The sequence below is a fragment of the Ictalurus punctatus genome, chromosome 2 (assembly GCF_001660625.3).
Source record: "Ictalurus punctatus breed USDA103 chromosome 2, Coco_2.0, whole genome shotgun sequence".
In the NCBI taxonomy this organism is placed as follows: domain Eukaryota; kingdom Metazoa; phylum Chordata; class Actinopteri; order Siluriformes; family Ictaluridae; genus Ictalurus; species Ictalurus punctatus.
The window spans coordinates 3,649,028-3,662,430 of record NC_030417.2 but is presented as its reverse complement, the minus strand read 5'-3'; the positions used below and the strand labels follow the sequence as shown (position 1 = coordinate 3,662,430).

The window sequence follows — 13,403 nt, the reverse complement described above, 5'->3', positions numbered from 1 at the left end:
TCATCTCTCTGACGAGAATGTCGCTACACTGTTAAAAGCAAAATGGCAGTGACCGACGGGTTCTGTGATTATCCTGTCCAAAGGTTTACTGGACATAGCATAAACAGAAACATTTTTGGACTAGCATTAAGGATGCTTGATTATTTGAACATTGAATGTTGTGAACAGTGAAGAAGGATCACTGATTCATTTTTTGTTTTTACAGATTATCATGACCTCCGCTTTTAGTCAGTTAGCGAACAGTAGACATGCTACTAGCTTAATTAGCACTTTAGTAGCACGGCAGTCGCTGAGCTACTATTATTTTCAAAATATTGTAGCCTTTCCAGGAACTAGCTACTTTTTTTTTTTTTCCACTACCACGTAGCAGAGTGATGCTACAAAACTAGCTAGCTAGATATTTCCAGAAATGAACCAAACAAAAAGTCCAAAACGTTGTTTGTTTGTTTTTTGTCGTCATTTTTGATGATTAAGATAGGTAAATGTGTGTTATGGGGTGTCTTGTACGGTTGTTTTATTGATAAAATGGAAATGTCCCAGTCGATATTTCTCAGTTTAACCAAAGTAGCTAGTTAGCGTAGTTAGCTACTTTATGAAAAAGGTAGTTTGGCTGTAGTTAGCTACTTTAAATCATTAGTAGCTTGTAGTTAGAGCTGTCCTGGATGTTGGTGATGTATTTAAAGAAATTAATGTTGGTTCAAAAATTGTTCTGAGCTTCAGTATACGCCGTCTGAAAACAACTACTCAGAACATTTTTAAGCGGATTAAAATCAAGTGAAAAATTTTGTTATATATATATATATATATATATATATATATATATATATATATATATATATATATAAAAATATGGAAATAAATGAAGCATGTGAAATAACAGAAAAAGTAAAAATCACATGAAAAATGAGTCATCTTTAAAAATTGTGAAAATAACAATCTTGTAAATAAAAGAAAAGAAATGAATTGTGGGAAAAATCACGTGAAAAGTGAATCATTTGGGGGAAATCACGTGAAAAGTGATCCATTTGGGGAAAATAACATGAAGTGAATCATTTGGGGAAAATCACATGAAAAGTGAATCAACGTGGGGATCATGTGAAAAGTGAATCATTTGGGGAAAATCACGTGAAAAGTGATTCATTTGGGGAAAATCACAAAGTGAATCATTTGGGGAAAATCACATGAAAAGTGAATCAACCAGGGTATCATGTGAAACGTGAATCGTTTGTGGAAAATCACAAAGTGAATCATTTGGGGAAAATCACATGAAAAGTGATTCATTGGGGGAAAATCACAAAGTGAATCATTTGGGGAAAATCACGTGAAAAGTGAATCAACGTGGGTATCATGTGAAACGTGAATCATTTGGGGAAAATCACAAAGTGAATCATTTGGGGAAAATCACATGAAAAGTGAATCAACGTGGGGATCATGTGAAACGTGAATCATTTGGGGAAAATCATGTGTAAAGTGAATCATTTGAGGGAAATCACAAATTTCACACATGAATCAAGTGTACGTTTTCTATAAGTGTCGAAGTAGAACGTGTACAAATTATTTCTTAAGAAATTCAGTGGATCATGGGCCAAGTACTTACAAATGTTTTGGGTTTTTTTCCCCCAAATGTACGCTCTGTGCAATGGTTTGCGGTTGATTCGTTGTATGACAGTTGCGTCCTTGGAATTCTCAGAAACAAAGGCCACATTTCACTGCCTTATCCGTGGTGATGTAACGGCTAAGAAATGCAGCCAACCTCGGCTCCATCCTTGACACTGAGATAAAGCTTTTGTGTTCAGAGGCTTTTAGGTGTATCAGATTAGGACTGAAGCGTAACACCATAGCACTGCTAGGGATTTACTAGAGTTGGGCAATCCCAGCCTAATTGAAGTCTTTTTCCTGTATCGTCCTTCGTAGTTTTTATTTTATAGGGTCATTGGTTTCGCTTTGCTCAAGTCATTGCTCCTTATTCATCAAACTGAACAGGAATGAATTTACCCCTAAATCCTTCGTAGGAGCATTTACACAATAAGTCTGGCATTTACATACTGCATAAGGAGACTCGATAACATGAACCTCGATTGACTGCCTTCATATCGTATATTTGACGATAGATTACTGATATTTTACCTACCATTTTTATTAAGATTATTACGTTTAAATTGCGTGTCTGTGGTAGCTGCAGTGGCTGAGCTGCATTATTGGACGACGGCGCTCACTGGGAGTTTAGCCTTTTATAGAGTTTTGTAGGCGTCACTGAATGTAAATCAGCTGTGCCGTGATCGGTACACTCGGTCGTTTGTGGCTGATTAGCGTTTATACTGTTTTACCGAAATGTTTGTAAATCTGGCAGCCATTTTTAGCTCGGTCCGGCGTGTGAAAACATCGATTTGATTGGCTCGGAGGTAAAAAAAAAACGAGCGTTCCAAAACAAACACGGAGTTGCACGTGTTATCTCGGAGGACGACTTGCCTTCTGCAAGGATGAAAAGGATGAAAGTTGCGTCCCAGCAGTGAAGCCGTATTTATTCCAGCTCGTACGTGCAGCTGGGGACGGACGGATGCCGAGGCCAGAGTTTGAGCTCAAGCCGGTGTCACGATACTAAATGATTGGTTACGTAGTCAAAAATCAGAGAGGCGGAAAAACTCTTTCGAAGTGGTTAGTACAGATGAATTCGTGCACAAACTGACCAGGGTCATGAGCTAAAACGGTAAACAAGGGCAGTTTTGATTACAAGTTGTCTTTAACAGCGAATAAAATGAATTGGATGCCCCCCAAAAAAATTGCTTGAAAAAGACCAAGGTCTAACCAAGACCACGCCAACCTAATTACACCATCGCTTCATTGGATTCCTGTTAAATACTGCACAGAATTGTTCGCTTGGGCAAAAAAACAAACAAAAAAAAATGTGTGCTTAGAATTTTTCAGAGCCTGAAAACAAATACAGTGACCAAACACACAAAAAGTGATAACTTTGGGTCATTGGTTCATCCAAGGTCCAGTCTTGGTTCAGCACACACACCAAACTTTGTAACCCTGAGGTCATTGATGATGAATAAGTCCAGGCCTGGCCATGGTTCACAGCATCCCTCCAGCCACACACATGGACACACACCTTACCCATACAACATTTTTTTCTATTATGGTCCTTTACCCTTTAGTTTCACTGCAATGCTGCTGCTATGTGTGTGTGTGTGTGTGTGTGTGTAAGATTAGGAACCTGCCCACTGGGCTAAGCCTCATTGTTCGGCTCTGCAATGGAGCATCATTCCTCCTCTGGATGTGCGAATTGATCTAAAGGCAAGAGTTACAGGTCGCTCAGTATTTTGCCTTTGACTTTCCCCAAAGACTCAAAGGCTAAAGGCCGCAGCAATCTGAACCATCTATTTTATTTGTCCCAGACAAGAGGAAATGATACAGCTTCTCAGACAATTTCGACTGATACGATGCCATTTATGTGATGCGAATTGCGCCATAACGACTTCGGAAGTTTTCCTTCCATGATATTTTGAGCATTGGAGTTTCACGATTTACATACCACTGTAAGAAGGATGGATCTCGACCGATCTCGGACGCTGCGCGAGATTGGGTTTGGTTATTTGCATGGATGGACATTTTATGTTGAGAACGTATTACCGGTATCAGGGTGGAATTTTGATAGACCATCAGATGAAATCTTTAGACTGTTTGGGGAAACATTTTAAGAGGAATCACTCTTAAGCCAGGGTTACACTGTACAATTTTGGGTTGAACGCTTGTCTAAAAGCCAACCAACCTGAAACTCAAATACGGGATGAGCTCGTGAGCAGGAACGTTCTTTAATCACAGGTTTATTGTTAGAGTATCTTCATTACCCATCCATCCATCCATCCATACCGCTTAGACATCGGGTCACACGGGAGCCTGGAGTCTATCCCAGGGAACTCAGGGCACAAGATGGGGGACACCCTGGACGGTGGTTCCAATCCATCGCAGGGCACAATCGCACACTACAGACAATATGGAAACGCCAATCAGCCTACAACAGACTTTGGGAGGAAACCGGAGTACCCGGAGGAAACCCTGAAGCACGAGGAGAATGGGATTTGAACCCCCAAACCTGGAGGTGCAATTCAAACGTGCTAACCACGAAGCCACTGTGCCCCCTGAGAACCCCTGGGTAATACATTCTAGAACAATAAAATATAGAAATTGCTCATGTCAGAGAAGCAACACTTTGGCGGGGTGATGGTAAGTTATTGAGTTCCTACCCTACGTTCATGTTATGGTCATGTGACCTACTAATGATCTCATAAGCTCGTATAATAAAGCACAAAGCAATGTTTTTATTTATACGAAGTGCATGTATGTAGATATCACATATCTTCTACAGTACTTTGTACTGTATATAAGGAAATCTCGTCCCCAAATATTCCTCTAGACTTTTCCTCCAGGATTACCAATCATGTATTAGTACTTGAACCCTTTTTCCGAAAGAAGGACTCTCTCTCTCTCTCTCTCTCATAGTGTAGTTTTCGTCTCTCTTTGATAGTACCCATGTCCTTTTTCCTGTTTTATGTACAAATGTGACTCTTTAAAGCAACCCTACTGTGTAAAACCTCAGAGTGGACAAAGAGAAACCCTGAAATGCGAAATGTTATCGCCGCCCGGCACAAACCAGCCGTCTACCCGCGAGCACTTGTACGGCCACGGAATCAGTTACACACTTTGGCATCAGAGGAGGTAAATGTAGCTTGGTGTATTTTGGTGGAGGGAGGATTTAAGGAGGATTAAGTGTGGCTGAGAGACACGGTGATGTTTCATACACTATTCCGGAGGTGCTAACAATGCTAACGAATTGAATTTTACCACCAAAAAAAAAAAAAAAAAAGCATAAACGATAAACTGCACGTCGTACAAGTGATGTGACGTCCGCAAACGAGTCGGCACTTTGAGTCGGCTCTTCAGAGTCGACTCGCGTATGTACAGTGCATACGACTCCTTTTCTTCTCCTTTTGTTTTACGTAGACGTTGGCGACGCCGGTGTTTTAATTCAAACCGATATAACGTCGTCATAAATGCTTCCATGGAAACCCGACCCGGAGTAAACATTACCAGAACCGAGTGGGCGCGGTTTACACCCGACGTCCTTTCCCCTTCGGTTGAATTGCACCGCAATGTGTAAAGTGTAGCTTTTCACGCGACAGCTAAACCGTAAATATTGGCACCTCCCTCATAGAGTATGTACAGATAGCCAAGACCTTTTATTAAACACATGACTGTGTTCGCTCGAGCGCATTCCGGCCCGCCTACGGAAACCCGATCCCTCTCGAGTTAATAAAATAAATATTGAAATATTTGCAGAGATATAATCTTTATAAATCCATTAGTGCTGCTTTGTTTAACTCTCGAGGAGACAAGTTTAACTCTCCCAGGTTAGAGGGTTTGGATAATGTATTTTTAATGACACCATCCCAGACTTTTTACACACACACACACACACACACACACACACACAGTCCCTAAGGGATATTAATGCTCTGCAGTGTCCTCTCTGTACCGCAGACTGTATGTGCTTGTGCACCGATCGCTACGCTATTACACAAGCACCGATATGAAAATAATGTTTAATAAGGACAACTTTCAACCTGGAAGATAAACACTGAGGCTTAATAACAAAATTCAAACTCAGACATCTCTATAGAGATTGTATTATATTTCCAAAAATATATGTACAGTCTATTACAAAGGTTATAAAGCAAAAAAAAACAAACAAACAAACAAACAAAACGGTCCATGTAAGAAGAAATAATCTCGGTAAAATGATTTGACAGATCTGCAGTTGAGGTGGTGGTGGGGGGGGTGGGGATATGGTGGGGGGATACTTTTTCGAACCAATGACTCGAACTCTCCACCCTGCCATCGCTGGGAAAAAAATAAATAATAAAATGGAATAAACGGACAATTTATTTATTTATTTTTTTTTTACTGTACATTTGAACCTAAAAGACAGGGGGAAGGAAAAAAAAAAAAAAAAGTAAAGGAGAAAAAAAATAAAAAAATGGAAACTTATTCGGCCGTCTTTGGTCCTACATGAGAAATTATGTACACCCGGGTGAACTAAAACATTTGCAAGCGATATAGAAAAATATAGTGCATTTTCAATGAGCTCACTACGGAGGAAAAGGGAAAAAAAACAAACAAAAAAAAAGAGACATTATAAATAAAAAAAAAATAAAATAAAAAAAATGTACAAGTTTTACAATCAGATCATATACAAAGTTCCCCTCCAACCAGACACGATCGACAGTGCTGACGTCTTTGGAATCTTCCAAAAAGATTTTTTTTTATTCAGATCGGCTTGGTTCGTATTTTGTGAAAGGAGACACGCCCGGCCCCGGATTCCACCGGCAGCCCGGGCCCACGTCCGGACCCGCGTGCGTCCTACTGTCAAGCTTTAAACAGTACAGCAGATTTGTCATTGAAGTGTCGCTGTGGCCTCCACTGAGGATCGATCGAACCATGGCGTTAATCTCAAATTGGCTGTCCCTAAAGGGCTGGAGAGGGCTCGGAGCGAGAGAGAGAGCGAGAAGGAAGGAAGGAAGGAAGCGCTGCAAGTGTTTACAATTCGCGAGGCGAAAATACGCCGCTTGCATGAGAGCCAGAGCGGTTTGTGCTGACCGAAAGCCTTTCCACTCGCATTCGATTGGGGAAACAAAAAGGGCTGGAGCCGATCCAGTGCTGAGGCCAGCGCAATGGAGCGGAGATAGGGGCATCATCTGATCCAAGAGCGCACACACACACACACACACACACACGCTCATACTTCATACCGCCTAGGGTCAGGGCTTTTATACCAGAGCCCACTGGATAGAAGAACATGTTATTTATGTAACAGCTTTTTAAAATCAACATCTGGACTAAACATCGCAAGTGTTTTTAATCATATTTATTTACTTATTTATTTACTTATGTGCGTGTGTGCCAAACCCCGAACTAATAAAACCCACTCTGCAACTTTATAACCATTTTAGTACTGTTATTCTTCCTGCGTAATTTTAGAGCAGCCGTAAAAGCCGATATAAATTAAGACCGAACGTAAAAAAAAGAGAAAGGGGAAAAAAAAAGAGACACTAGTGATCTGTGTGTGATACTGGGAATGATCCCAACACTGACCAGCATGTGATGGCACTGAGAAACTGGCTTTAACCGCATGTTTTTCGAAAGCGAATTCCTCTTTCTTCGAGCTCTCTAATCAAGAAGGAAGACACGCACACGTCCACACGCACACGCATACACGCAAAAGTACATTCTTGTGGTCTTTCGATTACCCCGCTGTCCAGAAACGAGAGGAAACCCACGTATAAATCGCTCTCTCCGGCGTCTCTCCCTTTCCCGAAGTCCTGCCGTGACTAGCCGACGAGCCAGAATGGTAAAAATCTACATAGCACCTTAATATCACAAAAAAAACAAAAAAAAAAGAACCATCTCGGTAATTATTATTGCTCTGATTGATCTGTCTCTTCCAGACTCGTGTGTGTGTGTGTGTGTATATATTTCGATTCATATATGACCTTCTAGTCTACATCCACGTCGTCCAGTTCCCACAACTGAGCGAGAATGAGAAATGTTCTGCGAAAAAAAACAAAAAAACAACAAGAACAACGCCGAAACATTCGATTTTTACAAAAAAAAACAAAAAACATTCGAGGGAAAACAAACAAACAAACAAACAAACAAAAAAAACCCCTAGAGAATTATTCATCCGGAGAAGTACCTCGAGTCTATATTCGCTTCTAAGGTTTTAAGGTAGAACTGACTGCACTGGATTACGGAAACATAAAATATCTGCAAAAAAAAACAACAAAAAAAAAACAATTGCGAGCCGAACAATTAAGTTTAGATCGAACCGTTTTTATATTAAATACTGTCTTCGATAGTGCTATCTACGTGGAGACACCTCATGGAAAAAAAAAAAATAACAAGGAAACAAAGGCAGGCGACAGAATATGGGGAAATAAAACAAGATGCATTCGAGTGTTCAAAAAAACAAAAACGAAAACAACGATAATATCGGGAAGTGGTTCTTTCGGCCGCGTCATAAAACTCGGCCATCCGTACGCCGGGCACGTCGAGGCGCACTCGCGGGGAATACTCCCGAGAGATTGCGAGCGCGGAGGAGCCGGATGAATAAAAAAAAAAAAAAAAATAATAATAATAATAATAAAAAATACACTGCGAGGTTCCGACTCACTGCGAGCAGAGAAGCCGAGGTTACGTCCACATCGAGGTCCGTGCTTCTGCCCCGCTGAGTATAGCGGCGAATTTTTACCCTGTTGTCGAATCCACACTTAAAAATCCAATAAGGCAAACCGTCAAACTTTAAAGGAATCGGGAAAGCTGGCGTCGGTTAAAGATGTAAATGTCCCCGTGGGAGTGTACGGAGCGGAGTGTACGTCGGAAAGAAACGGAAATCGAAAACAACGGCGTGTTTTGTTTTGTTCGTGTACGCATTGGATTTGATTACTCTGTGCATTGTTTTGTTCGTTATCTTTGTAAAAAATATCCATGATCTAGTGAAGGAGTCGATACCGACGATGAGCAGGAAAAAAAAAAAAAAAAAAAAAACACCGGGGAGGGGAGGAAAAAATGTTAAAAAGCATCAATTTGCTAAAAAAACAAAACAAAACAACAACAACAACAACAACAAAAAAAAACCGCTCTGTCTCTCCACTGACATGTTTCCAGGTAGTATTCTCTCCTTCCGTTTTCCTTTCGCACGTTCACCGATTCGGCACCGTCGCTTAACGTCCTTCGCCGGTGAACGAAGAAACGAGTTCTCGTCTCCGCGGCGTCTGGAAGAGTCCCCGTTCCGAGAGAGACATCGTGTGGTTTTTTTATTAGTGTTATTTATCTTATTTCGCGGTGGTTATCCGCGCTATCTTCTAAGTCCCCGCCCCGCTCCCGGGGGGCAGTTCCCGGCGTCCGTCCGTCCGTCCGTCGGTCCGTCCGTCACACCTGGACGCCGGTGCCGTGCAGGTGCAGCATCTGAGCTCTCATAGTCTGTATACTGCTCATGACTTTCTTCTGATGGCCCACGAGCGAGATTCCCAAACTCATCACGTCCCTGTCGACACAAACACACACACGCTCATAAATCGCCGTGGCGGCGCACGGGAGATTTATAGACTTGTACATCGTTTCGTTAATGGAGAAGCGACGGGGATCAAACGGCCGTGTTTTACGACGACGCGACAGGCGTGGACGCCGGTCGGGATGGGACGCGCGTCCTCGGCGCGGAGATGTGTTTTTCGCGCAGATGAGTTGCGAGCTTGCGAAATGTCCCTCATGGAATACCGCAACGACGATAAAAGTTACTTTCCGTCACGAGGGGAATAAATATCCGGAGGAATGAGACACCTGGGGGCGTGCTTCTATTGGAAAATAATCGAAGACGAGCTGGAGCGATTAAGCCGAGTTACTGTTACCGGGCGGAAGTTTCCAATAATGGCGCCTCTGCCTCTGATGACAAGATTTCCTAATTAAACAACAAACTGTCCAAATCTTTTATCGACTCATAGTGACGTTGAATGTTATGGAAAGTCCTAGGGAGCGGAGTTCAACAGCTAGAAACGGTCGTGTTAGAGAGACCTGGACGCGCAACAACCCTGCAAATACGTTGATATTATAATAATAATAATAATAATAATAATAATAAAAAAAACAATTAATCAGCACTTTCTGACCAATCAGAATTGAGAACCTGACGACGCTGTGGTGCGACAAAGTTCACCGGATCGACGTTTCTGTGATCGCCGAAGTGGAACGGTGTGGATCTTAGTAGCGAACGGAACGAGACGCTAACTCGGCTGCGAGAAAGACGGCGTGAATGTGTTCTTACTCGATAGTCATCCTCGCCACGGATTCGAGTGAGCTGTAGCCGGCCGCTGTGAAGTTGTCTTTGTATCTCTCCATCTTAATGGCTTCCAACCACTCGCTCACCGAGCGGAACGAGCTGAAGTCTGGCGGGCTCTGGTCCAGCAGCGGACTGATGGGTCTGAAAATGACAGGAAACCAAACGTGATTACCCCGAAAACCAGACGGGCCACGTGGGATCTGGGATCGGTTTCGCTTTGCTCGGGAGGAACGCGTAACGCGACTCCGTGAAGGCGACCTATTACACCGGATAACAATTCCGGTTATAATAATCATTCGTCTTCGTTTCTGTCGAGAGAGGAAGTGGTTATTTTCAGTCCCCGAAAGGTTAAGCTAGCAAGAAAGCGAGAAGAAGTCCGCCTGAGTCCACTCCCCCCCCCCCCCCCCCCACCCCACCCCAGTACTTCTCAGGTTATGTCATATTTCCCGGGCCTTGTTCCCCTCGTAACTGCATTTCAACTGATAAATGGCACGGTGGGCGTCAGCGCCCACACACAACTTTACACACACACACACAAAAAAAAAAAAACTCTCTCATTACAGCGATTGATTTTAAAGCCCTGCCGTTGACCATAAAACCATGGGAGCGGTGTCGCAGTATCGATTTTCCAGGATTTATTCAAGTGGACATGCTGAGCACGGGACAGACAGGGATTATCTGTTAAATCCAGTTACACCAAACAAAAAAAAAACAACTATAGTAATAACACAGACAATTTCATACATCACGAGAGCGAGTGGTGAACCTCAGGTACTGCTACTGGGAGGTGACGCAGATCGGATCCGATTTCGTCATGGACGTGACCACTGGTTTTATGATTTTTTTCATTTTTTTTCTTTTCCTACCTCGTACATGTTCCCACTGGCGTTTTTAACGTGCTGGGATTGCGGATCATTTTGTCCAAAATGGCGACGATCTGGTCGAACTTGGGCCGGTCGGCTCGCTCCTTCTGCCAGCAGTCCAGCATGAGCTGGTGGAGTCCTGGAGGGCAGTCCATGGGTGCTGGAAGACGGTACCCCTCCTCGATAGCCTTGATGACCTTCAAGTAAAGACAGATATTGCTGGTTGAACTTTGGTTATTCTGATATTTTGGAGTTTATTGTTTATATTGGCGGCGGACGGGTTGTGAGATTTTTACAAAAAGCATTGGCTACAACGTTAGAAGACCACATCGGGTTCCGCTCCTGTTAGCCAAAATCACGAATCTGAAGCTACGTTGGATACAAACTCTCCGAAACGCTCCGTTCTAGCCTTGAAAGTGGCTTCACTTCGTGTTATTTTACCGACCGAGGCTAATTCGGCATTATTTACATAAGACGTCCAGGTTCTTCCCCGATCGCCCCCAAATGGCGCAATGAATTAGAGATCGCACGAACCGAGAAAGAGCAGCACAAAAAAAAAAAAAATCACGAGGTTCAGGCACTCGAGAACTCTTTCTCTGTCTCTTCAGTCTCGCACTTCATCCTTTAATCAGAGGCGTTTTGTCAAATAAATCTTTTAGGCTTTAACGACCTACCTTTGCAGAGTTTTAAAGAAAGGAGACAAGTTAAACACGTGCGGTTAGCCGAATCTGTACCTGCCGTCGTGCTTTAAATTAGCCACCCGGACATGCTGCGTAACCCTCAGGTGACGGCACACGGCGTGTCTGCGAGTCTCGACAACAACCGGCGCTCGCACGCCCTTGCCTTACTCGAGGAACGCTCCCGAGAGAAACGGAATCGTCGTGTTTATTTTTTTCCCTCTTGCTAAAGCTGCTCCTGACCTGAGTGAACCAGCTAAGTATGAGTCAACAAAACTGGGACCGGGAGCTGTTTTTCTCTCTGGCGCGGTATAATAGATGTCTGTTTACCCTCAAGTCGGGTTCATCTGCTATTCTCGTCTCGTCTTTTCGGGCGAAACTTGTGGATCTACAGAGAGAGAAGTGTCAAAGCGAGTAAAGTGTTTGCGGAAATGTAAATGTTGTTCTCTCTCTCTCCTCGTTCACCCAAGAGGAGCGTCCTGACAGGGTGCTGAATTCGCCGACGTTGATGCGTGTCGAGAATGTGGGGCGCCGTACAGACCGGTTCGGAAAGCTTTGAGAGGAAACGGACGATTTACCGCCGGATATTTGCACGACGTATCCGCTAGCGAGCGCGCCGGTTACGAGTCATCATTAGTCCTTCTGTTAAGGGGCGTTTATCTTCTCGGAGGACGTACAAGCCCGCGTGCATTCTCACGCAGAGCGTCGGACGGCGACGGATTAAAACCTCTCGTCCGGCGTACGTATCGTTATCCGCCGAGGGCGGAATTCCGACGCCCGGGTGACGACGGGCGCACCTACGTTATCGATTCGGCCGAGGTGAAAGCCAGAAAGGTCTCTAGATCAGACCTGGAGTTCGGCACGTCTCATGCGCCGCTTAACAATAAATCTCACATGATCGCGTCTCATTAGCGAGGTTAAGCATATCTATCGCCGAGATAGAAAGGCACTCTAAATGCAAAGTGACCCGTTCTTATTCTAAAACCTATTTTCTGTCAATTTATACAATCAGACGAAGATCCGCGTCAGACACTCTTTCGTGCCGGGTGCTCGGGACTCGAGACAAATGAAGCAGGATGCAGCGATGCATTCCGTAACCAGCTTAAATACGTCTAGCGAAGAGGGAAGCACTCCTCCGATCAGCTTCGGGCCAGATGCGGAGGAGGCGGAGGAGCTCGTCATCTACGCCTTTTTTTATTTATTTATTTTTCTCCTCGGCTGGAACAGCATGAGAGGTGGAGAAAGCGCGACTCCAGACTCCATGATGAAGTACGTTTATTTCGTAAATGAAGACAAATAAACTCACGCTGCGAATGAATGATTACCACGCACCGGGGCTGTCGAATTCCTTTCGAATTTGGGCTTGAATTTTTAGGTACTGGAGAGAAATAAAACAAACGGAAAAAAATTCGTGTATTCAAATGACGACACTTTTTTTTTTTTTTTTTTTTTTTTTAAATTCATTTTCTTAAAGGATCAGATGCTACATGAAGGAGAACGGAGTGAACTAAAACATGACCGGATTTTCACACGAAAGGAGATGAAGAGAACCCGATTAAACAAATGAGACAAAATTATTACACTTGGTCATTTAGTTATTATGAGGGAAATGATCCAAGATCACATATCTGCGAGCGGCAAAAGTATGTGCACCTTTGCTTTCAGTATATAGTGCGATCCGCTTGTGCAGCAATAACCGCAATAACGTTTGCGGTAACTCTGCACATCGGATCGGAGGGATTTTATCCCCTTCCTCAGTACGGAACAGCTTCAACTCTGGGATGTTGGTGTGTTTCCTCACATGAACTGCTCGCTTCAGGTCCTTCCACAACATCTCTATTGGATTTAGCTCAGGACTTTGACTCGGCCGTTCCAAAACGTTCACTTTATTCTCCTTTACCCGTTCTTTGACCCACTTTCTCTTCAGATTCAGTTCATGAACGGATGTCCTGACATTTTCCTTTAACACTC

The 13,403-nt window shown here is 43.4% G+C and overlaps 1 protein-coding gene across 7 annotated transcripts in view; it reads right to left on the bottom strand.

The window, feature by feature from the left end:
• Positions 1–5,675: 5,675 nt before the first annotated feature.
• The window catches only part of epha7 (eph receptor A7), a 76,389-nt gene continuing 68,661 nt past the window's right edge, over positions 5,676–13,403 (bottom strand). For all 7 annotated transcript variants that reach the window (XM_017453878.3, XM_017453887.3, XM_047160626.2 and 4 more), the window contains exons 15-17: positions 10,759–10,952; positions 9,878–10,033; positions 5,676–9,103 (exon numbers count right to left, since the gene is read on the bottom strand). In XM_017453878.3, the coding sequence (XP_017309367.1) occupies positions 8,989–9,103; positions 9,878–10,033; positions 10,759–10,952 (465 nt within the window). In that variant the 3' untranslated portion in view covers positions 5,676–8,988. The remainder of the gene's footprint in view (positions 9,104–9,877; positions 10,034–10,758; positions 10,953–13,403) is intronic.